Here is a 25652-nt window from a genome sequence, read left to right as displayed (position 1 = left end):
TGCCCCAGCTGGGGCCATCCAGGGCCGAATGGCCCCTTGTCCCATGCCAGCCACAATGGCCACAGGCCCCACTGTCCATTCAGCAGGCCTGGCTCTGCCCAGAGCTCTGCCCGTTCGCTATCTTCTCAATACCCAGGCTGCGCAGGGCTCTAGAGACTGTGATTATCATCTCCCCGTTTACAGAGGAGGAAACAGAAATGCAGAAGTTCAAGGCCTAGGGTTATAGCATCCAGGGCAGAGCCAGGTTCGAGTGTGACGGATCCAGCCCAGCCTTCCCAGGTCTCCAGTGAGAAGGAGAGGGGCCTTTGTCTACTTGGCGGGTAAAGCCCATTTTCAAGTTCTGAATTTGCCCTTTGAAATCAGTGACACTTTATCTGTCTTGCTTTGAGGTTTGAGCAGAGTGTCAGCAGGGTGAGGGAAGGGCCTGACCACAGAAAGGAATCCTCATGTCACCAGCTCCCAAGGAGGGGCTTCTGCCTGCTGGGCTCTGGGCCACTCATGCCCACCTCCCTCCTCCAGGACCTCCATCCCAAGCTGCAGTCCAGAAGCCTTGCAGCAGGTTTGACAAGGGCTACTTCAGTAGAAGAGAGAAAATCGGGTTCCGTGCTTTCTCAGCAGCAAAAAAGAAGAAACACGAGCCTCTCATTCCTCCCCCGACCCCAGGCAAGGTCCTCAGGGTAGAGTGGGTCTGTCTGAACAACTTCCCCTCTCTCCGCCTGAGACCCTGCCCCCCAAGCCGAGGGCCAGTCCAGCTAAGATGAAGCATTCCTCAGAAACGCAGGTCTGCAGCAGGTAGTAAACTACTGTGAAGAAAATATAATACCTGCATCTCTTCCCAGCTTGACCTGATGGTTTAAGCTGCTTTCAGGTACCCATTGGGGGGAAGGGTAAGTAAAATCAGCCCAGCTGTTGGGGGGACAGAATACAAAAACTCACGTTTATAACATCCTCACCCAGCCTAGACCAGCCTGTAACTCAGCCTCCACCTCCCTACTGCTGTTGGCCCATTAATCACCCTTATCTGCTCCGGGTGGGAAGGGGCCACAGCACCACCCGCCATTCCCTACCCCCCCCACCCCCCGCCAGAGGCCAAGTTCAGGTGCTGTGAGGTGGCCAGAGAGCAGAGTCCATCGGGGCCACTGAGGTGGAGGCTTTCAGGTTGCGGCCCCTCCCTCAGGCTAGATTTTCTGCCCTGCCCCGGGCACCAGAGTCATGCCTAAGGGCCTCTTCAGATAAGCCTCTACAGTGGTGAAAAAAAGAGGCCTCCAGGAGGGGCCAGGGGAGGGCCAAGAGCCAGACCTGGCCTGGTCCCCAGCGGCTGAGGGTCCCCAAGGCCACCAGCCCGGAGCCGCCTTCGCGGGAAGGGGACCAGTGGGGGCGGGGCTTTCCGACTTTCTGCGTCTTGGCCCCATTACACCTCTCCACTCTGCAGCCTTTGATTCAGCAAAATCAAGGATGCAAACTTCTTAGGAGTACTTAGTTTCCATGGCAACCGAAGCTGACCTCAACATTATTGTTCTCAAGAGGGGACTGACTTTACTATATGTTCATTCACTGAATTAATGGACTCCCGGCCCTTTTATCAGCAGCCCCCCGACAAAGGAAAAGGAGGCCTGTCTCCGAAGGGCTTTCAGCCACTGTCCAGCCTTTGTCCGAGGCTTTGCTGGAACGAAGTGAGTCTATTCAACCCGAGATTATCAAAATCAACTCGGAGCTGTCTCCGTGGCAGCTAAACACACTTTGATTTCATAAAGACATAACTGATCCCACATGCAAATTATTAATTGTGAGCCCAGGCCACTTAGGGCTTGGGACTTTGCTGGAATTTTTTTCAGGAAGAACTTGCATAAATAGCGATTGAATTCTAGCACCTGGGTGGCTCCTAGGTGTTGCGGCCTGGGGTCGGGGGTGGGGGGTAAGGGTGGGGGGATGGGGGAGGCGTGGTAAAGAGGAAAAGAAAGGATTTCTAAAAGTAACCTCGCTGGCACAGGCAAAGGCTAACAGGGACAGTCTAGCTTGCTCTGGTCCCAGTAAGACCGGCTGACCGGGACACATGCTCCCCAACCCCCTGTCCTGGAGACTCGGGGCTGACTGGTCTCCCCATCTCTTGTTCCAGTCACGATCCTTCCCTCCCTGCTTGCCTTCCTCGCCCTCTAGCCACCTGGAAAATACCTCAGTTTCCTCCAGGGGAAAAACAACGCAAAGGAAATAAACTACATAGAGGGTCACAGACCACAAAAACCTGGATAGTTGGTGTGCTGGACACAAACCCCCAAGGCACAGCCTGGTGGCAGCCTGGCTGAGACCTGGGATGTGCAGCCTTCTCAACTAATTGCTGCACAAGACACTTGGCAGCTGCCTGTCCATCTCCACTCCCACCTGCCTGGTCTTCTGGCTCCTGGTCATCTTTATTAGTCCCCAGGTTCCCCGGGGAGGGGCCCAGGAGACCTCAGGATGCCCATTACCGGAGGCTTTTCACCTGGGCCAGGTTGTAGAAAACACACACGTACAACAGCCCAGTGGGACAGGCCAAGGTCCTCACGTCCAAACAATCATTTCGGGAATTATCGTAATTATCAATCAACCACCCTATTGGAGAACGCCAGGCTGGGCTATCGGATGACTTTTATGACCTGTAGCATTTTGTGCGGAATAACAGGGAGAGATTTATGGACTCATCACAGTCCCACTCCAACAGCAGGCTTTATTAGCTCAATTTATTTTTGACATTCCCTCCAAGCCTCGAGCTCCCCATCCCTGGCCCAGCTCGCTGGCTGAGGTGACTCCAAACTGCAGTACCTCTGGAGATGCACCTGTCCTGGTTCAGACCTCACCCCCAAGGATGCGAATTCCTGATTCATTTATTTATTTTGGAGAGGCAGGGGGGCAGTGTGGGTAGAGAAGCGGGGGAGAAGAAAACACAAAAAGAAAAAGGTCATTTCCCTCTGCATTTTCTGCTTGTTGTACTGTATTAACACGTCCTTCCTTTTCAAGACGGTCAAAGAAAACAAGATAAAGCGAGACAATGGGGCGGCCACTGGGGGCCTGGTGTTTCCCCCTTTCATATCACTGAAGAGATTGAATCAAAATTCTTTCAGCTGATACCATCTCCCCGGGTGGACTACACTCTTGTTAACGGATAAATTCAAGCCCTCCAGAAAGTCAAAGAATAAATTTAAGCCTTTTGCCAAATGTCTATCCTATTGGATTTTGATAAGACGGCCATTGAGTCTTAATAATGTCTTCCATCCATTTTCAGCGGGCCCTTAACACAGCTCTTTATTTGTCCCCAAAGCCTCTTCGCCCGGCCTTTTTATTCCAGGCTCTGGCAGGCTCTCCAGGGAGCCAGGCGCCCCCAGTGATGGATGGACAGCTCCTAGATTATCTCCCGCAGATGTTTGCTCTCCAGGAGCCCCGGGCTTTCCCTCTAAGTAAACAGAGACTAAATAGAGTCGGCTGCAGCCAGCGGTCCCAGAGGTCCCGGCCTGAGGCTAGAAAAGGCGATGCTGCTGGACCTGCAGCCAAAGTGACTTTTGGAGGGAAGTGTGTGAGCATCCGGAACGCACACCTGGGATGAGTGTGGGGCAGCCGAGCACCCGATGGAGCAGGAGCACTTGGGCGTGTTGCACACAGGAGGAGGGGATGCAGGGAACCAGTGGGCGGTAGAAGGAGGATGCAAGAATGTGAAGATAGGAGGCAGGGTGGAGGTGGGGGAGGAATGCAGAGGGATTGGTGGCACCACAGGGGGCCACAAGAGGGACTGGGGGACAGAGGAACACAAGAGACCAGGACAGGTTGGGGATGGAGGCGACCTGAGGGAGGGGCGCAGGAGGGTTCTCAGGGCGGGGCCAAGCCTGGTGCCAGCTCCCAGGCTGTAGCCGCTATCTCTCCAATGTGAGCCCAGCTCTGCACCAGAGATCCTGGGTTCAAATCCCGCCTCCCCTGCGGATATAGGCACCACCAGCCTCCCTGGGCCTGGATTTTGTCCTCTGTAAACTCTGACAGGTAGAGTCCACAGCCTCTTCAGCATCCTGGTTCTTTAATACCAAGAATTGATAACCACTACTTCCTACAAAACATCACCCTTTCTGCATCTCTTGTGTCAAGCCACTGATTGAATTAATAGCCTTAGTTACATTTCACTGAGGGTTTCCCTGGTGGCTCAGACAGACAGTAAAGAATCTGCCTGCAACTCGGGAAACCTGGGTTTGATCCCTGAGTCAGGAAGATCCCCTGGTGAAGGGAATGGCTACCGACTCCAGTGTTCTTGCCTGGAGAATCCCATGGACAGAGAAGCCTGGCAGGCTACAGTCCATGGGGTTCCATGATGCTGATAAAGAGCAGAAAGTGTGATTCAGTGAATCCTGAAGTTGGAATAAGTGATGCTCAAAGGTGTCAGCTGACCAACCCGAGGCTGCATAGCCTCAGCGCTTCCCTGGAGGACCTTAACGCCCCCAGATGTGTGTGTCTTTGGAGGAGGAGAGGCCCTGTTCAGCCAGACACCAAAATCCTAAACTATAAGACTGATAAATGGGGTCTATCTCCTATCACCAAGGAATACCTAAATTAATCCTTAGCGCACTGAGGCGTGTACGGTCCTCTCATGTATCAAGCACGTGTGCGTCTCCAAAGCTGTAAGGGACACAGCTGTGACCTTCCATTTGGGAAGAAGGTCAAGAGAAGGCCACACTGACTGTCCTCCGGCCCCCGCTGCAGTACCCCAGCTGCCTTTGCACCTGAGTCTCTCTCAGCACCTCTTCCCCTCCCTCCCTCTCTGGGAAGTAACCAAATGGCTCCAGATGCCAAGTTAAGGTTTCGATCATCGACCAACGTGACCGAGGGCACCCACCCCATCACACTTGATGCCCCAAATGCCTCGCACTAAGTTTAGTGTGAGGATGGGAGAGTCCGGGGATTCAGAGGAGCACTCCTCTGTGAGGGCAGGGGTATCCGGAGAGGTGGACAAAGCCTTAGGACGGAGCCTCAGGGGCTGGGGATGGGAGAGCGGCTCTCAGAGCAACCACGGCCCAGCCCCTTCGGCTCTGCTGCCCGGCACTGGCCCCTCCCAGCTGCTGTAGCTGCCATGGGCGTCTGGTCTGGTTCCGTGGGCACCCTTCCGACGGGCCTTACAAAGGTCTGCATATGAAGGGAGGCTGTGCCAAGCTGGGCAGTTGTGAGTGGGTCCCTGGCTGGAGGGTGCTTGTGCCCACTCCATGTGGAGCTCTCGGAAGGACGTCTGGGCCACAGTATCCAAGGCCTGCCCTCCACTGTTTGTAAAAAGGAGAGGCCACATTGGAGACAGCACCACCTCAGGGGATAGAGGATGCATCCCTTCCTCCTCATGACCTTAACCTTAGACCCCACCTTTTGACCTTCTGCCTTGAAGCTTGCCCCCAGGCCGGACAACTGCCTGACCCATCTCTCACCTCCCGCCCTGTGTGAGCTCCTTCTTAGCGGGGAAGATGAAGGTTCCATGTTCCTTTTAGTAGTTGAGAGAGGAGCTGACTATGGTTCCTCTGCGTGGGGGGTAGAAGCACCTCAATTCTCTGAAACGCTGTGAAAGGCACAAGGAAGCTGCTCAAATTGCTCTGGCCACCTCCTCCTTTAAGAAAACAGAGTTCACTCCCAGGGTCGGGGTGGGGGGTGGAGGAGGGAGAGGGACACGGCCGGGATTCACTTTGGGGCCTGCGGATGCATTTCCAGGAAGAGAGGCTTCAGGGCCCGGGGCAGTGAACAGGGAGAGGACACTCTGTCCCAGCTCTGCTCAGACATTTGCCCCCTGGGCCAGACACAGACGCGCTTATGGAGACAAATGAGGCCGAAGGTCACCCCTGCAAGAGGTCACCCCTGCCAGAGGTCACTGCAGGGTCAGACCACATCCCCCATCACATGGTTTTTCTCTGAAATCAATGTCTCTGGGGTTGACCCTGGTGAAAAGGGAAGGCCTCAGCTCTTAGGGCTCAGTCCCCCAGGATGGCGGGTCCCCCAGTTGCCCCGACCCTAACCAGCCAGCCAGACACAGGAAGAAAGTCACAGAGATCGGCGGAACCAGCAAATTGCTTTCTTGTCACTTCCAGACCCAAAGAGGACTTTTCATGATGACAGGAATGTATGCTCAGGCAGTGTTTTTCGATCCTCCTGGGAGAGGGGACAGCACCTCGTGAGCATAGCTCGGCGATTCTGAAACTAAGAAAACAGCCCCTGACAGCAGCTGGATAGCCTTGTGCTGACCCATCGCCCCAGATGCCCACGCTGTGCTTCCTGACACGGTCTGGGTACCCTGAGAAGATGGACTCTCTCAGCTTGGTCTGTACAATGCTTTGAAGTCAAGATGCCAGGAGAGAAAAGGCTATTTTAATGCTACTGGAAAACCCAAAGACTGCATCAGCTACCACGTGTATTTATATCTGTGTGTTTGTGTGTCTGTGTATTGTATGCATGTCTGTGTCTGTACAAGTGTGTGTCTATGTGTTTGTGTGTGTGTGCATGTGTCTTTCTGTGTGGATGTGTGTGTGTACATGTATATACTTATGCATGGATGGCCCAAATTCTCTAGATGTTGAACTCCAGCTGACAAATGGCTTCTGGGTTTTGGGGTGATTTCTGCACCCCTCCCCTCTGCTGTCTGCCTAGCATGCACATACAGGAATGTACCTGCCTGTGGGTGCGTACTTCCCTCTGTGTGTGTGTGTGGGGGGGGGTGTTTTCCTGGGCCTGGCCCACTCTCTGGGCCTTTCAGATCTCGTGTTTGTCAACCGGCTGTTACCCATCACTGGGGGATAAAGCCCACATTGACACTTTTTCTGTCGCCTGACTTTGCTTACTCAACACGGTGCCTGAGCCATCTTCGGAGACTGAGTACAATGAAAGGCTTTGTTGAATCTGCAGCCAATTGTGCTTTTCTTCTCTATATTCTTTTCATGTGAGTATCCAGTGAAGATATTTAAATAAACACAATCTATATTTATTTCATTTCTACGCGACTGACTGGCCCAAAGCATTCCCACGTGTACGGGGCTCGCCTTGGTTCTGGGAACCAGGTTGGTTCTGTGAAGCGAGCTGCTACCTGCTGCACCATGAAAACCAGCATCCGTCTTGATCCCTGGGGAATCATGTGCTCGCCTGACCGCAGACGGCCTCGCACTCGGGAGCTCGGCCTCAACCAGAGCGCAGGCTTGACGGGACGCAGGCTCGACGGGACACAGGCTCGACGGGAGGGGAGAAGATGGCCTCACACTCGGGAGCTGGGGCTCAACCAGAGCGCAGGCTCGACGGGGTGCAGGCTCGATGGGAGGGGAGATGGCGCGGAACCAGCTTGCCTACCTTTTGGATGCAGCCCTCCTGCGATGACACCTCCGCATCCGTCAGCATTTGCTGCAAAACAATTTGGAAAAGGGTTGTTAGTTTCCAACCGAGCCCAGTCCTCGAACTACAGTGGGCTATACACATGCAGGCAGAGCAAGCAAGCTCTGAAATAATAGGGGTAGGGAGGGTGGCTTCTCCATAATAAGAGAACAGGGGTCCGCCCAGATCACAGGGAGGAGCCACATTGTGGAGCTCAGCCACGCTGTGGAGCTCACTGGGTACAGACTGCACGTGTGGTTAGGGGCACTGTGGTGCTTGAAATGGGTAAGGGGCTCCTTCCTTGTTTCTTGGGGTGAGCCCCTACCCCAGGAGTGGGCAGTGGCAGCAGCAGGAAGTCTTCCCTCCTCCCACCACCATCCCGCCCATGGACATGGGCTTGGGGCGTCGAGGAAAGTGCCAGCCACCCTGGGTCGTTCTTCCACCCAACGGCTTCGACTTGGAGCTTTCCTTGGCTCAGCTCTGAAGAGCTGTAGCATTTTGCCTGGCTGGCATCTCCGCCTCAAAACCACCCAGTTCCACTCCAGAGGGTGATGTTTCAGTGACAAGTCCCAGAGCCCTTTCTAAGCTATGCAAACTGACAAATTAGCAGCATCAATGGGATTTTCCCTTTTGGATCACAAGTACTCTGCACAAACACGTATATAAATTTGTGATGTCGTTTCCATGAGAATAGAAACCAAGATGGAAACCAATATTTGGAGAATAAGAAGAGAAATGGGGTCAAACCCAGGGGTTTTGTTCCCCCTCCCCTTATAATGACACCATTGCTTCCTGAATGACAAGCTCGGAGCAGAGTGCCCGCCAGTGCCCATGCAGGTCAGGTCAGAGGACCAAGACGCTTCGTTCCAAATGCTGGCAGATCTGCCCAGACTCAGCTGTAATAACAATAAGTCATATTTTTAAATGTTGAGAATTCTAACCAATTGGGGATTTTATGTTTCTTTTAATAGATTCTGAAATCGTGGTTTGGAATGCAACTAGGAGTGAAAACAGAGAATGAGGCAGAAGAGGCAGACACGAACACACCGGGAAAGTCTCTCCAGAAGGGCCAGCGAGAGATCAGGTACCTAGGTGCTCAGGCCCTACTGGACCCGGGTGGAGAGGCCCCGGGGGAGACGAGCTAGCTTCAGCCCTGGGGGCTAAGCTCTGCCAGCAGAAGGGCCAGTGAGGCAGTCCTCTTGTCTGTCTGCTTTTCACTCCCAAATTCAGAGCCAAGAAGGGTGGCTGGAGCCCGGGCAGCCCTAGGGCAGGAGGAGAGAGGCAGACCACCTGGGTCCCAGGAGAGCCTGTGTTGTCCAGGAAGAGGCCGTGCTCCCCAGGGAAGGAGATGGACCAGTCTCCTCCTCCAGGTTTCTCAGGCCTGCACCCCACCTGGAGACCCTTGTCAGCATCAGGCAGAACTGAAGGTCCCAGCATGGGCCCCGAGTCCTGCAGTTCATCCACTTGCCCCTTATGACAGGGTGGCTTGAATCAGACGAAGAAACACTGTGTGTTAATTTTTCTAAGCCTCACAGTCTCCAGGGCCCAGGACAAAACTGCAGAAGGGGCCACCCATCTGAGCGACTCCCCTTCCCGGGTCCTGTCCCCTTGTGAAGGACAAAGCAGGTCCCCACCCAAAGCCCGCCATGGAGGAGCCCGAGCCTGAAGACCTGGTGATGCCACTCCTCGTTGCCTTGCTGCTGTGACCCCTCCCAGGAAAGGGGCCTTGGGGACCTCCTGCAGAGACACCCACCAAGCATGCTGACCACCAGGCCACTGTCCTGGGGACACTGAGGAGCTGGACTTCTCAGCCGGGCACTGCCACAGTCGCTATTGATTTGGGGGGCAGCTGGAAACTGGAGGCTGCTTTTGGGAGACAAGAGTGTTCAGAGCGGTTCCTGCCCATGGCTTGAAGGCCTGTGCTGGTGGCAAAACTCCAGGCTGGGGGGACAGAAGTGGGTGTTCCAATGGTACCATCCCTGAAGGTCAAGATGCCAGCAACATGTGGAGCAAGAGGGACCGGACAGAGGAGGCTCTCAGTGCAGGGCCAGGCCGGTGGGACCAGGCAGATGAGGGTTTCTCTACTGCTCCTTGGAGCCTGGCCCTGGGCTCCCCTTGGACAGGCCCAGCTTGGGGTGCTTCAGTGGCAGAATGGAGCCCCATCCAACCGTGCGATGCAGAGAGAGCTGGGGGCGTTAACCCCAAGCTGGCCGACACTCCCATACAGAGGAAGTCTTCCTCCTGCCAGGAGATCTGAGTGGGTCCCAGGACCATCCTGTCCCAGCAACTTCTCTCTGCCTCCCGCCCCCCCTGATGTGACGGCCACCTTGGCAGGTGTGACCACCATCACCCCTGCTCTTCACTGACTCGCTGACCTCGCGTGAAAGTCTGCCCCCCGCACCCCTTCTGGAGCCTCTGTCCCAGCCTTCTCGCTGCCAAGTCCGCCGCTTTGCTGAAAACCCTCTTTATTTTGCTTGCCGAGCCCTCGGCACAGGCACTGCTGGCCAGCCGCTGTTGGCAGTGGTGGTCTCTGCTCTCAAGCCCGTCTCTGCACCAGCAGAAGTATTAGGTGTGTTTTGATTAAGCAGTTTAGCCAAAAAGTGAGGTTTGACCTGGAGCATTTGCTCCTCTCAAGGGTCTCGGTGCCAGGACTGAGCTAAGTGGGGTTGCTCAAAGCATCTTTTTTTGACTCTTAAAATAAATAGCCTCTGTTCTCCGAAAAGTCAGCCCAGAGGAGACACACATACACAGACATCCATATGCTCACAGCTCTGGAGTTCTGGCGTGTCCCCTGAGGGGGCTAGGCTTTCTGCTCGGTGTCACAAACGAATCCCAGAAGGTTTCTCTCCCTTCGAAATAGTCTGTTATTACAGGATCTGAAAACGTACAAACAGGAGGAAACCCAGATGGAGCTCTGAACACGTGGCTTCGAAAACCAGAGAGCAGCAGATGAAGCGCCCCCGCCTCTAGTCCGGCCTGTGGTCCAAGAGGTCCTCAAGTGTTCTCACGTATTGACCTCTTCCTCCTGGCTTTGAAGCCCAGGCCTCTCTACCCTGTTCCTCTCTGTCCAATGCTAAAGCCACATTTCTGCCTACCCAAAGAGGAGTATTTGTGTCTAGAAGTGGCTAAAAGTTGATTACAAGGCCCCTGCCTTGAAGGGGCCTCTGTGGGCTGGGCTAGGGCCGTCTGTGCAGGTCATTGCCCAAGGCTGGGAGGCGGGGCGGGGGCCCCAGGGGTTGATGGAAGGAGCCCCCTCCCATGCTGGCCTGGCCCTGAGCCTCACTCTGCCACCCTCTAGGAGACTCGGGGACACATTCCAAGCAGACAGGTCAAGACCGAAGCTGGTGACCACCAGCCCCAACCCGTGGTGAGCTGCTTTGGGCTTTAGACCAACTAAGCAGTGCCCTCAAATGGACCCAGTGAACTGCTGATCAGAATCTATCAAACCGCCCAGTTTCAGCTCATCTTAATCCCTGTAAAAAACACCCACAGCCTCATGTGTGCATCCTCCCTTCCTGGGAAGACGAGCTTTTTCAAGAACAATTCTCAGGCTGAGTTTTCTGACCAAGTCCAAGTCCAGGTCCTACCATGATGGCCACATTCCCTGGTGTAAATGCCGCAGTGGCCGGCGCTGGGCTGCAGCGGTGACTGGAGGACAGTGCAGGCAGTCCTTCTGGGAGCCTTGGGTGGGGGTTCTGGGGGGGCTGCTTCCCGGGCGCCTCCAAGGCGGCTCCCCCGTCCTGCTCATGGTAGCCCCATCTGGGCGCAAGCTAGGGTTATCCCGGCTTTAGAGATAGGAGACAGAATCTTGGGAGTTAGAGTGACAGGGCAAAGGTCAAAGAACTGCTGGGGTGCTGGCGGCCACGTCCAAGTCCAGCTTCCTGAATCCAGAGGAACAGGCTGGGAGGCTGCCGGGTGGTGCGTTGGGTGGAAGGGAGCCACACGCTGACCCTTCCGACCAGAGTCACACCTGAACTCCAGCAGAAGCTCGCAGGAGCCCCCCCGCCACCCCCTCGGCGGTGTGGCCTGGGTGGTGTCCTGCTGGCTGCACCCCCAGGAACCGTCAGGGCAGTTAGTCACCGGCCAGCCCGCTCTGGCTCCCAGAGTAAAGGCTCCAACGGTGTTGACACAAACTCTTGAGCTCTCAACTGGGAGCGGGTCATATTTATTTATTTTTTGCATTAAAAAAAAAAAGTAAAAAAAAAAAAAAAAACTCCACTTGGCTGTGTTTGAGCTACAGAAATGATTTTTTTGAAAGGCGCCTTGGACACTGTTTTTCGCTTTTATGGCTAAACAGATACTTCTCAGTTCTTTCAAGTGAGATCCTACCCAATGAATGGAGACTCTCTCTTTACTCCTAAGAAAAATATTTACACAGTCAAGTACAGCACGAAAAAGGACCCAGGCTCCTTCAGAGGGCCCGGCCCGAAACGCATATAGGTCTCCTCGGCATGCTGTTTACATTCCCAGCCCTGCATCTCCGCCTTCCCCTCCCCTCCCAGGAGGCATTTCCCAAGCCTCCTGCTCAGAACCCTGAAGTCAGGGTACTGGGAGCCCCACCATCCCCGGGTCAGACAGGAGGAACCAGCCCAGCTTGAGTGATAGTCAAGTCCTACCTTGCCTGCTTTCTCTGTTGGCCAACAAAATACCCGGGCTCCGTGCAAGGGCTTCAGCTAGACTCACCCCAGTTTCCCCAGAACCCCCACCCCCAGGCTGGCCAGGAGTGGGGGCCTCTGTCTCGACCTCTGTGGAGTGGCAGGGCCTCATTAGCATGAGTCTAAGGCGGACGGCTCTTCCTGGCCCACACGGCCCTGCATGGTCCCAGAGCTCTGGGCACGGCTTGCCGCTATCAGATGTGCCCAGAACACTCTGTCCGCTGGCAACCCCCCCACCCACCCCCTACCCACCCCTCCCCTGCTGACCATGGCACAAGCCCCTCTGCACACGCTGCCTGGCCAGCGGCTATCTGGTGCCCACACCTTCCCTTCTCCAGGATGGACGACTGAGTAAGTGAACGAATCTCTCCCCCCACACCAGGTTTATGGTCTAATCTGTCCTGGGCCCCTCACAGCCTCCTTTCAGAAGCAGCACTGGACGCCTTTTGTCTGCACTGCACCCTGGAAGGCACCTCAGAGACGTTCAAAGAAATCTTGAAACCATGTTGATTCCAGCATCAGCTACTCTGGGGATGAGGCAGTGGCTCAAGCCCACTCTGTCCTCCAACAACATCAGCATGAACACAGAGGCCCCCCGAAAAAGTGGAATTGGAGGGGAGCAGGGTGGGGGGCAGGGGCAGAAGAGCTGGCCCAGAGATGGGAAGCAGCCACCAGGTGCAGAGAGGCCCGTGGGAGTCCTCAAGTCCCAGCTGGGGGTTCAGTTTGCCTCTGAGGGAGAATATGGATGCGGGTGCTGGCCGGCAGCTGGATGGGGGGCAGGGAGCAGGTAAGGAAGGAGGATCTGCACAAGGGGGAGGGAGGGCCACCTTGTGTAAGGCCTGGACTCTACGTGGTTTCAGTCCATGGGTCTTCCCTGCTCAGCTTGTGCTGATGTGCTGTGGTGGGCTCTGCGGTGGTGAGGGGGTGGGGTGGTGGTGGGCTGGGAGGGCACTGGACAGAGCTCAGGCACTGGGCGCCATTCCCCACAACCAGCTGGGGACCTGTAAGAGGCTGCCCAAAGGAACACCAGCAAAACAGCAGGGAACAGAGGACGGGAGGGCCGGGTGCCATGGGGGACTCACTGCTGTGGTTCAGTCACTAAGTTGTGTCTGACAGCAACCCCATGAACTGCAGCACACCAGGCTTCCGTTCTTTCACTATCTCCTAGAGTTTGCTCAAACTCACATTCTTTGAATCGGTGATACCATCCAACCGTCTCATCCTCTGTCGCCCCTTCTCCATCTGCCTTCAATCTTTCCCACGATCAGGGTCTTTTCCAGTGAGTCGGCTCTTCGCATCAAATGACCAAAGTATCGGAGCTTCAGCTTCAGTCCTTCCAGTGAATATTCAGGGTTGATTTCCTTCAGGATTGACTGGTTGATCACCTTGCTGTCTAAGGCACTCTCAAGAGTCTTCTCCAGTTGGGCTCACACCAGGCGTTAAATTCAGAACGCCTGAGGAAGAGCTGTCACCACAGTCTTTACAGATGGGAAAGGCGCTCAGAGAGGTAGATTAACCTTCCCACATGTGCACAGCGGTGAGGGAGGGCAGAGGTGGGAGCTGTCGGCCCCTCAGGGATCGAGAGGATGGATCAGAGGCACGGACAGAGGGTGGGACCGGGCAGCTTCTTAAAGGAAGGACTGGAGGCAGCCCAGGTGTGCACCTGCCTGGCCTCTGGTTCCTGGTCACCCAGGCACTGGACAGAGCAGGTTCCCCTGTACCTGGCTTACAGAGAAATACGGGCAGTGCCCCCCACCCCGGTGCCCCAACCCCTGCCCACCCACAAGCCACCTTGTTAACAGCTCAGTGCCTGATCTGCCCTCACTGAAAGAGCTCCCCCAGCAGAGGGCAATTCCTTGATCCTTAACTTGGAAACACAGGCCCCTCTGAATCATCTGGGTAGGGGTCTTGCCTCTCACTCCCGCCAGCTCCTGGCCCAGGCAGCAACTTACCCAGGCCCTCCCTAGGCCTTTCCCCCAGGCTCCCAGGGCTGAGACACAAGGCCCTGATGCCATGGGGGAACATGAGTCGAGTTGCAGGCAGGGCTTAGGCTGACCACCTTCCTTTGTGGTGGCGGTTGTCTGGGAGGATTACTTGCAAGGATTCCTGTTCCCCTGGTTTGCCCCCCAAAGCTATTCCTTTCAAGAGAGAAGAGGTGCAGGTTACCCCAGCTCAGGACACCCAACCTCTGGCAGAACCCTTCCAACCAAGGCTCTGAATTCTCCCCCAGGCCCGAAACGGGCTCCGCATACACTGGGCGGCTCAGGGTCTCAGAGCCCCAGTCCCTGGATGCTGTTCAGCCCTTTCTGTCACCACTCTCTGAACCGGGTGGGCTGGGTCCAGCCCTGACCAGGCCTAAGAGCCTCTGCCCTCTTGTGCTGGCCCCAGAGGGAGTTCTTTCCCAAAGGTGCTACCTGGGGGCTCCTGTCCAGCTGAGCTCTGGACACAGAGAGAACAGGCTGACAGCCCAGGCCATGAGGGAGCTAGGGTGGGGCGCTGGCCAGGCAGGACTGGCAGGAGGAAGCTGCTGGGTCCACACTGTGTCAGGGTCCGAGCCTCTCCTGTGCCAGGCGGTGAGCCGAAGCCTGAGCCCAGGTCAGGGCTCCGCAGGCCCTTGTCCTGGGGAGATGCAGGTCCAGTGTCGCACCTGCCCTCAGGGGACAGCTTCCTCCTCCTGCTTCTGGAAGATTGATGTCCCCGGAGAAAGTGCACGTAAATCATAAGAGCAGGGTGACGTGTGGTACGTCCAATCAATGACTCATGACAAGCTGTAACTTTCAGTCTTAGAAAAGGAACCACTGGTGTGTCCAGGGGCCTCACGATAGCCAGCTCCGGGAACTGGACACGTGCCCCCAGAAACCAGGAGAAGGTTCCACAGAACTGTCTGTTCCTGGATCAGGGACCAGAGTTTCCTCCTGAGGGCCTGGGTTCAAGAGCCAGAAGAAGCATGTGAGCTTGGATGCCTGCAGAAGAGTCCTGAATTTTCTAGAATGTTCTTTCATGTTCCAAAAACCCAGGGTCCCCAGGTGGCCGACCCTTCTGCAGCCCCAGAGCACTGTTCATCCATCGCGGGTGTCAGGCCTGCGTAGGACTTGCCTCCTGTGGCTTCCTGGCTGTGCTCAATCCCGTTCACTTGAACGACACCAGGCTCCGCCCATTGCAAACTGGAGGTGGCTCTGCCTACTCGTGTCTGAAAATGCATCCTCCCAGGACCCCTGTGGGTCAGGTGTGACCTGCTCCTGGCCTTCCGATGGCCTCATACCCCAACTTCGCCTGGATACCTGAATGATAGCCCATCTGGAGAAGCTGCCTGGGGGACCCCGCAGCCTGGTGACTCTGCACCTCAGCATCTCCCGAGGGGGAAATAAATCATAGGTCAATTATCGGTTCTACACGTACATTTGTCTTTTATCCTCAACCCTTTTTAGTTATAGAAATAACCTGCGTATTGACAGAATCATATTAATGCACTACAGCCTGACCCTGCTCATCGATAACTTGTTTGTTAGATGATCTTTAATAATCATAAGTGAAGAAGAAAGGGTCAAGGATCCCGACAATGACTGCTTGACACACGCACGTTTGACATCCTGGGACCCACGGTTGGGGTGGGGGTGGAAATGGGCTGATGCTGAAATGTGACGATCCCACCGCCCTACCATGAATCCCCTGGGATTCAGGCTTTTCTTGGGCACTGACTTCTCACCCCTCCCACTGGGGTTTGGGGTCACCTTTAATAACTCAAAGGTGAGCAGGTCAGAAGTGATCACCCCACATTTCAGCGCACATTTCAACTCCCACAGTCATGTCAGGCAGCACAAAGGCACAAAGAAGTGACAGACACGACGTGAAAAGCAGCTCCCGGAGGCCCCTGTGCCTGTGGGGCCATGACCTCGGGGCAGAAGGCCCGTCCCCATCCAATTCTGGCCTCATCCAATCCTCACCCTTTAATTAGTCCAGGTCCTCACTCTGCAAATATTTGAGGATCCTCTCACTTTGAGGATGGCCACCTTCCAAGCTGAAGAAGCCAGAGGTACAGTGTTTCCATTACCGACAGTAATAAAGTAGCAATGACAGTAATAGGAGCCAAACTGTCAAGTGCAGAGGCACTATAATCTCCAGCAATGCCCATTTGCCCGCTGAGCTCAGAGAGGCTGATTTCTTCATCCAGCATCACACAGCTGGGATTCCAACCAGGCTGCACCGGAGCCCTTGGGAGGTTGTGTGGCCTCCACAGAACTGGCTCCATTTGGGGTGTGGGTGGGGGGCAGTGAGGAGGAGAGAAGGGAGGGTGAGAAAAGGAGCCGGGTTCTCTCTCCCACAAAGGGATGTTTCCAATCTGGGGGGAGGAGACAGCGCGGCAGAGCCCGAGAGCCGGGCTTCAGTCACAGCTGCCGCGCTAACTCGAGACCACCGTGCGTGGGGGCGGTGGGCGGGGGGAGCCGCCGAACAAGACCGCACACTTTCCTAATGGGACCCAATTACAGCAGCAGCTGTGTCGAGGAATTCCGTGCTGATCCGCTGTGAAAAATGGGCAGCCTCTGGAATCCTGCAGCATCCACGCAACTGCCATGCAGCCAGGAGCCCCCAGGGCCCAGGCTTGCTCTCTGGGGGGCAGAGTGAACCAGCAGAGCAAGGCCAGCCCACCCACCCCCACTTGGCCTCGGGTTCCCAAGCAACCTCCGGCCCCAGGGCCCCCTCCTGCATTTCCAGCTCAGGGTCAGGAGGGAATTCGGGAGGACTTCCCAGACTCAGCCAAGCCCATGGCTCAGGGCGCCTGTCCCTGTCCTGGGGACACCTCTCAGGGCTTCCTGACTGACATGGGGCATCAGCTGGACCCTCCTGCCTCAGGTGCCTGGCCTGGTGGGAGAGGCCTCAGAGCAACACGGAGATTCCCAGCTCAGAGATGACTCTTCGGCACTTGCTACCTACGGGTTCCCACTCACCAGCCTCAACTTGCTCGTCTGAGAAATGGGGGCATGCGAATGTATGCTGCACCAGACTGTTCCTCAGGAGCACAGTGATGCTCTGCTGAGGAAGTAAATTCCCATGTTGTGTGTGACCACCCAGGCTTAGACACTGAGACCCCCTCCTGGGGTGGGGGGAGGGGAGTAGCCACCAAGAAGGGGGCTCAGAGACCACAGCATGGAGCAGAGGGCCTCCTGGGCTGCCCTGGCCTCTGGCAGGGTTGGCAGGGTAAATCTAGCCTGTGGCCTGTCCCCATGTCCTGTGAGCTATGAGGCCCGTTACATGATAAAGGGTGGTGAAAATACAGAACATAAGACGGGATGGCTCGTGGAACAAAAAGCCCGCCTGTTACTGTCTGGTCCTCAGCAGAAGCAGCACACGGGCCCCCAGCCCAGCGAAGACACAGTGGCTGGAAGACGCAGGTGAGAGGTCTCATGTCCTCGGAGATGTGGGCACAGTGCTTTCCGAAAGCTGTGTGAGCTTGCAGGAGGTTCCCCTGTCCCCAGGCAGCTCTGCTCAGTGACCAAGACACGGGGCAGCTAGAGAGCTGGGTTCCCAGAACACCTGATCCTGCAAACAGCTGCCACGGCCGCCCGGCCTGCCCGGCCCCCGCCCAGCGCGCATTCTCAGCTGCAGCCTCCCGCCGGGAAGAGACGGTGTGAAATTGGAAGCAGTTTGAAACCACCCCGTTCCTTGTCTTTCTTTCTTTTTTCCTGTTTTCCAACAAGATGTGCTCAGAGTTGTCACAAGGGAAATCTCCAAACCCCCGCTGGGATTTCTACCTCAAGCCCGTCAGCATCCTGGGACGTTTACCTCCCCTGAGATGGGGAGACCCTTCCTGGGGTCGGGCCTGGCGGCCACCAGGGCCTGCTTCATTGAGGTTCCCAATGGGAAGTGTGGGGGCCTCGGGAAGTGTGGGTAGGGGGGTGTGTCTTCATGACACCAGGGAACCTGGATGGTGCTCCAATCGCATCCTTGCCGCCACTGCTTTTTGGAGAGCCACCTGGATGGTCAGGGATGGACCCAGGCTGTCACACAGGCAGTTCTGGCTCCCAAGACCTCAGGAGGGGAGGTCGGTGCCCAAAACTGTCCTCTGTCAACTCCACTTTACGACGACACTGCAGGGTCCCGGGGACGTGCCCGTCCCACCTCGGGCCACAGTAACACGCCCAGAAGCACGGAGAACGTGATCACCAGCGACACACAGGCACTCGAAGCAACTGCTGAGCATCCTGACTTCTTCGTGGACTGTGACTTTACTCTGCGTGGACCGTGATTTTACTCTGCGTGGACCGTGTCTTTACTCTGCGTGGACCGTGTCTCCTCTTTCTAATGAGTCACTGCTGCACAGGAGGTCGCATCCATGCAGGGAGCACAAGTCACCCCCGCATCCCCCCTCCACGCCAGAGGTCTGGATCCCACTGCTCTCCTGGGGGCCTGAGTCCAGCAGCCAAAACCTCAGGACACGTGCACACCTGCTGCCTTCCTTCCTGTTTGCACTCCTGAGAGCAAAGCAAGGGCCTCTTCAACTCTTCTCTGGTTTTCCTGCAATGGCCAGAGGTAAGCCTGGGCATCTGGAACCCCGTCCGTGGACCTGGAGGGACAGCCCCATCAGTCATGGGATCTGCGGCAAGAGTGGGCACAGGCTTAAGCCACGTGATGGGGTCATGCTGATGCTTACCGCTGTGCCTGTCACTTTAACATGACAAGGTCACCCTCTGCCTGCGGGATGGTCTCAGAGAACTGACCCCCATTAGTGCAGGGGGCAGAGTGGGCACAGGGGCATGTGTGTCCCCAGGGCACTGTGGGGGTGTGTGTTCGGGAGGGCACTCAGGGGCCCTGCAGGCCACGTACCTCTCCAGTCCTGCCCCACAGCTCTGAGCTGGTCTGCGGGCCATCAGCGTGGCCGGGGACGGTCCACCCAGCCCATGCCTGGGAGAACATGGCCTCAGGGAAACATTGACCGCGTCCTCAGAAATTTTCTTGGTAGGATTTTTAAAGCTCTATTCTTGGAGTTGGGAGATTTTGTTCGGCAGCATAATTTATTTGCTTTTTCCAAAGACTGAGAAGAGAACTGAGGTCAGCCAGGATGTGAACCACACAAGGTCTGAGCAAGTGCTGCCTGTGCTGGGGGCAGGGGCGGTGCCCAGCATGCCCCATACCTGGGTTGGGAAACAGAGACAGGGAGAGATGGAGGAGACAGAGGCAGAGAAGCAAAGATACAGACCGAGATGGGAAAGAGACAGACACAGGGACACAGAGACAGAGGGAGAAAGGAACAGAGAGAGACAGAAGGAGAGAGCGATGGAGGAGACAGAGACGGGGCCGGGGGAGTAGGGAGACAGAGACAGTGCAAGCAGCCCCCTGAAAATCCAGCCGGCAGGGGCCCTGGGGAGCCAGGGTCCCCAGGGGCGGTGGGGCACAGAGACAGAGACCCAGGTCCGATCAGCAGAGCTCAGCAGGCCTGCACTTGGGGGTGGGGGGCTCCTGGGCCAGGACAGCCTGAGCTCCTCAAGGTGGAACTTCAAGCATGGACGCCCAAGTGGCCTCAGCTTGGCCTGTGGTTCAAGCTGGGCCAGCTCTACTCAGAAAAAACAAGTCCATACAAACAAGTCCCACTTCTCAGCACTTGGGGTGAAGAGCGAGATGGGCCCCTGTGCCAGTGGCCCCTTTGCCCACCCTGGATAGCATGGCCCCTCCCCCAGTCCTTGCTCAGGACCCAGGAGGTGGGTGAGCCCTTTGTCCCTGCAGCCTCACTTTTGTGCTTGGTTTGGTTTAACGGTCCTGATTACAGTGCATTCATGTTCTTACAGATAGATTCCGCTCGGTGCAGGCTGCCAGCTTAGCAGAGCCGCCCAGCAGATGGAAGCAGAACTTTGGGCCACTTTCTTCCCCTGGATCCGCACCTGGGGCATTTCATTTACTGGAGTAAACATATCTGCGCACGCTCCATTGTTCAAGTTTCCTCCCTGGAAACCTGGGGCTTCTCCAGGCTTCTGCTCCCAGGAGGCCCCCTTGGACTTGGACAGAGCCCCCTGCCTTGGGATGCTTTGGAAGAGGGGGTCCCTGTGGATGAAGTTGGTGATGCCAGCTCATGGGGCAGCTCGTGGCAGGTGATTTGTTCTGGTCTGGTTTTCCTCTAACAGAAAAAGATTTGCTTGGATGAATCGATAAAACCTTGGATATAGCAAGGAGGCCACATCTTGAAACAGAGGACCAGATGAGTGTAAACCTGACCCACGGGGTGCCTGTAGGTGTGGGAGCCAGGACAGAATGCCAGCTCCAAAGCCGACCGCAGACCAGCACCTGCCCTCAGTCAGCCCTGGTTTCGGGAGTCTGTGGAGGAAGCTCTTCATGGCCAGAAACAAGGGAACCTGGTTTTTGCATCTCACCCATCCAGTCCAGAGTGGGGCTCGGAGTCCCAGGTCCTGGGGCCCGATTTGGGGGTCCACAAAGCCTGATTTCCTTTTGGCTTTGGCCCTGAGCGGGCACGGTAGACCCTCTACTGTCAGGCCCCGGCACTCGGGGCTGTCACAGTCTGCTCTCCGTGCACCTCCACTCAGCAGCTCCTGCCTGAGACACTACAGTCCTTTTACTCGATTTTCCAGCTGAGTTGACTGAGGCCTGTGAAGGTCAAAGAGCTTGCCCAGGGTCACCGAGTAACACGGCTCAGCCTCTGGCCTCGGGATGAGGACGCAGGCCTCTGGTTCCTTTTCCTAATCGTTTAACCAAAGGCTCTTTCATAAATAATAGAAATAACAGGGCTTCGGTTTTCCTTAGAGGATGAACGCCCCAAACCGCCACCGGGGTTGTGGTCAGCAGGCACTGCCAAGCCCTCACGGCGTGGAAGGGGCGCGAGCTGCAGGCAGGAAGGGGTGCGAGCTGCAGGCGGACAGGGGCTCCCGGCCCTGCTGGCTCCTGTGACGGCATTAATTTGTACCAGCCGTCCAAAGGCCTGGAAAGAGAGTCCGACGGTCGGTACATGCGACAAGGGCTGATTAACCATCACTGACAGTTATTAGCCTATTATTAAACGTATGAATTGCCTCTTTCATACCACATGCCTATCTTTAAAGTGCTTTATTAACTAACATTAACCAATCCAATTAGCAAAAGACACTGTATTTGTGTAATTAGTAATTTGAGGCTTTGTTCTGTCTTGGTCATAAAGAGAAAAGGCACTGGGCGCTGATTAGTTTACACTGTACAATTAGAGAAGAGGTCGGAACTCAGCTGGGAACATTCTCGATCCCTGGGGTCCCGTCAAGGTACCCGGCCCCCGAAGACCCCCGGGGGCTTATGTTTGCGGCGTTTAAGCATCTCCAATTGCTTCCTCTCGCCTCCAAGCTCCTCCCTGCAGTTGGCATTGCCTTCCACATCAGGAAGGGGAAATATTTATTTTTATTATAAACCTAGAGGCCAAGCAGTGAGGAATCTTGTTATTAAACACTCCAAGCCCAGTTTTGCAGAAAAGCTCAAAATCCAACTTTGAGTATTGATTGCAAGTTTTTTTTTCTTTTTCTAATCGAACGCCAAGAGGAACACTGTGAGGAGTACCATGTCAGGGCCGGCCTTGGCGGGCAGCTCCTCTGTTTACGTCTCTGAGTGAACAGCCCGGTCTCAGAGTCTCGGAGACAGCCACGAAGGGGCCAGATGTTCTAGATAAGAGCTGCAGGCCTCAGGCTGAGTGTGTGCACGGCACCCAGGACTCGAGAACTGGCTCACATTCTATCTGAGCAATTGGGATTGGGGGTTCACCAAGAGGGCCACATGTTGGAAGCAGCCATGGTGTGCGTCTGTGCTCCCCTTTGGGAGCCCCAAACTTCAGTAGTTTGTAAAACTGCGGAGCAAGCTCTGGGACTATGGGTAACTGCCCCACGAGCTCTTCCTCGATTTGTGTTTATTCATGAGGAGACCAGAAAACTCATCACCAGGGATTCTCTGGAGCATCTCCCTGCCGACTACCCTCCGGCTTAGATGGGAAGGAAGATGGCCTCTGCCTTTCCTCCTGGCCCCTGAATCACCTAAGCAGGGAAGCTGGTGTTTCATCAAAGCACCCTGGAACCAGCCTACCTGCCCAGCACCACCCACACCCCCTGGGCCAAGTTGTCCCAAGTGAAGCCACAGCAGTGACCCAGACTGGCTGTCCCCGCAAACCCAGGAGCACAGATAAAGGCAGACCACCCATACCAAACCCCACTGGCCCACAGAGGTGACGGCCCCCCTGCAGTGCCCAGTCGTGCCTGTGGCCCACTGGCTGTGTCCGCCCAGCTCACACATCTGGCTGCTCCAGGAGCTCTGTCCCCGGATCTGACACTTCCAGGGGAGGAGCTGGGGTTCTCACTTGCAGCCCAGATGTTCAGACAATGAGCAGACCTCCCTGACTTCATCCCAGGCCCACTGTAGATAGATGGAGCCTTTTCTCAATGCCATCAAGTTAGTTTCTCAGGCTTTTTATTTCCCCATTCCATCTCAAAATAAAGTTTGAATGCTTTAAGTCTCAAAGGCTTATCTCTTTTCTGGTTGTCCTTGCTGTTATTCTCTGCTGCCTGTCCTCACGCACTTGCCCACACACATGCATGGACGCACACACACACACACACACACACACACATGGACCACCTGCCCATCATAGGCAGGTGGGCACGAGTCCACTGGGTGCTCACATGAAGGCAGGGCAGACGAGGAGACCTGGGTGCAAACACTGCAGAAACCTCTTCAAAATATTTGGGTTTGTCAAAATCCCAAACCGCCGTTGCCAGGCACTTTTCCCGCTAGTGTTTGAGCCCTCGGGTATTTTAAAGGAAATGAAATCCGTGTGTTTCTGATTTATTTATACTTAACTCATCAAAATGCTGTTTTAAAGAACTATTTTGTGTCCAAAATGCCCTTTATGCCTTTTTTCCCTTCCAAACTGAAAGCCACATTTTGCCAAGTGTATATGACCTTAAACGCTAACATGTTCAAGGCTCTTTCAAAAATCAAGCTCGTGAAGTCCAAACAGACCTGAACCGGAACCAGCACCCCTCTCCTTCCCCCAGAAATCCAGCACCAGATGGGCAGGCCATGCCCTCTGCCCCCCGCTTTTAGCTCTACAGTTCTGCCGCAAGAGGGGGTCCAACTGCCCCTCTCCACCGGAGTGCCCTAATGCTGTGTCCAGTAGGAAATGAGCACATTCCCCAGAGACAAGAACCCCCAGGTCCAGGGTTTGAGAGGCCTGCCTGGAGCTCTCACTGGACCAGCTCAAGGTCACCTTGAATGCAGCCCCCAGTTGCCTGGAGGATAAGCGGGCAAGTGCTCCTCCCGGGACAGGCAGCGGCTCCCTGGTCCTGAGGATCCCAGAACACCTTGGACCCTACGTGTCACCCACCTCCTCTGCCTCCCCATCCCCCTCAGGACTGCCCGGTGCTGGCAGCCAGATGAGTGCACAACTCTGATGCCAGTTAGTACACTTCGGCCCAGGACAATGTTTTCTCTCCACTAAGAGAAGCAGCCGGCTGTGGCCACCCCGAGTGCCTGCCTGGGAGGAGGGGATCACGTCCCACTCACCGGCTGGGTCACTGGGAGACGGACACACTCCAGGCAGATAAACGAACACAGTGCTGGCAACACAGTCGCCTGACCTATAACATGGGGCTCCAGTGCCTCGCTTTGGGGTGTGTGTGATATTTATTTATTTATGGCTGATTTCATGTGATGGAGTTCAATTATGAATTTGATTGCTTTTTTTGGTGCACGATATAAAATCCTTTATCCTTGCAGCATTTAATTGTGTTCCCTGGCAGATTTGGTATTCATCACGGCCCTGCTGTCCCCAGCCCCAAAGATAAACCATCCAAAGGGCAATAAATGTCCACTCTGATTATTGATGCTTTCAGGGAAATTGATTATCTATTTGAGGGGCAGACCGGGCTGATGGATTACTGCCTCCTTCCCTCACATGAGAGCTTCCCGGAAAGACAAATCTCTTGATCAGTGCAATGGATTTTCTATTATATTTAGAATTTTCCAAAGTACACCTTTTTTATCTTAATACTTAGAAAAGGAGGTACAGCTTCTGATGGAGAAGGAATTCTCCATCCACTCGCGGCGTTTAGAGTTGAGGAAAGCGACGAGATAAAACCCAGAACACGGCACAGGGGGCACGGTGGTTCCTTATTCTGGCTGCACATCTTCCATCCCACAGCTGAGCGCTGGGGCTGCATGACATTCACATCAAGTCCGTGATTTACCGAGAAATGCATTCCCAGGCTATGACGTTAGTGTGTGGTCCAAATGTTCAAATTCGTGGAGTCTTTCCCTGCACCCCACGAGAAGAAAAGCAAGTTTGGGGTAAGTTTAAGTGAATCCAAAGAAAAAAAATCCAAGCAGTTTTACTCTAGATTCAACACCACACACTGTGATGGCCAGAATGACTTTCCCCCTTGAGTCACAACTTTTTAAAACGTGTGGAGGAGGAGAAGTGGCAATCACACACCTGGGTGGGGAGGTGCCGCCCCTCTGGGCTGGGGAGGAACTGAGTCCAGAGATGAACTTCGACTCATCAGTGTCACTTCTATTAGTCAAAAGATAACAGGTGTTGTAAATGCGAGAAACGTTTGCCTCTGAGAAAATCAATAGTGACTCCATAATCAACACTGCGATTAGCCGTGCCCTGGTTACGATTAGCCCTGGCTGCATTCACGCGATAATTCCCTAACGGTAGAAAGAGGCCTTCATTTTGGCACTGACGGAAGCTGGAGGTAGGGGTCATGTGGGCCTCATCTGGGCCCTCGGTGGATGTGGCACACCTGTGGACAGGTGGTCCCATGGCAGTTGCCCAGCCCAGGCTCACTTCTGGGAACCCTGGGGCTGCGGCACACGTGGCTGATCTGAAGGCCCCTCGGGCCTCTTTGGCCACCCTGAGAGCAGCCAGCCCCAGGTTTCCATGACAGAATGGGCCAGCCGCACACTTTCTCTGGTCCCCCTTCGATGCAAAATGCCCAAACTACAGGTGTGGAAACCATCAGGCGGATGAGGTTGAAGGCATAGAACCTGCTGTGGCCACAGCGCTCTGGTTCTTGCTCCTGATCCCAGCCCCATGCTGGAAACACCCAAAATCTTTGCAAAACGCTGATGCCTGGGCCCACCCCCAACTCATGAGCGTCATGGGTGTAGCCTGGGTATCTCAGTTTATGAGAGGTCCCAGTGACTCTGGCGTGCAGCCAGGGCAGGGGCAGGCAGGCTCTGCCCCGAATGGGGGCTGGAGCAAGGCTGCTCGGCAGGGGTCTAGAACATCCCAGCAGGCTCCCCCACTGGGAGCTCACCAAGAAAGGAGGGACGGTGGACAGTAGATTGAGAGCCCCAACTCCTTACCAGGGAGGGAAGGAGCAAAGCCTTCCTGGGAAATGAAGAACTCAAGAATTGGGCCTGCAAAGAGCCTCGGGGAGTGCAAACCAGGCCTGGGCTCCTGAGCAGCCACCGGCAGGCTGAGGGGCAGCTGGCCTCCTACTGCTGCCCTTAGCTATCCTACCGGGCTGCCTGCTTTGTGGGGGGTGGCCCCTCGGGGACCTGAGTGCCAGGTCCCAGCGCCTGCTGCTGAGGCTGTCCCTGTGGTTGCCTCTTCCATCCCTCCCCTCATGGGGCCCCTATTGGGCAACCGTGAGTTTCCCGCCATGCAGAGCAGACCCTGGGGTCCAGGGAACA

At 55.5% G+C, this 25652-nt stretch overlaps 1 protein-coding gene across 3 annotated transcripts in view; it reads right to left on the bottom strand.

Moving 5' to 3' along the window:
* The window catches only part of PRDM16 (PR/SET domain 16), a 340177-nt gene that overhangs the window by 172668 nt on the left and 141857 nt on the right, over window positions 1-25652 (bottom strand). For all 3 annotated transcript variants that reach the window (XM_070385088.1, XM_070385089.1, XM_070385091.1), the window contains exon 3: window positions 7324-7374. In XM_070385088.1, the coding sequence (XP_070241189.1) occupies window positions 7324-7374 (51 nt within the window). The remainder of the gene's footprint in view (window positions 1-7323; window positions 7375-25652) is intronic.

Source organism: Bos mutus, chromosome 16 (genome assembly GCF_027580195.1).
Source record: "Bos mutus isolate GX-2022 chromosome 16, NWIPB_WYAK_1.1, whole genome shotgun sequence".
Lineage (NCBI taxonomy): Eukaryota > Metazoa > Chordata > Mammalia > Artiodactyla > Bovidae > Bos > Bos mutus.
This window is presented reverse-complemented; position numbering and strand designations above follow the sequence as displayed.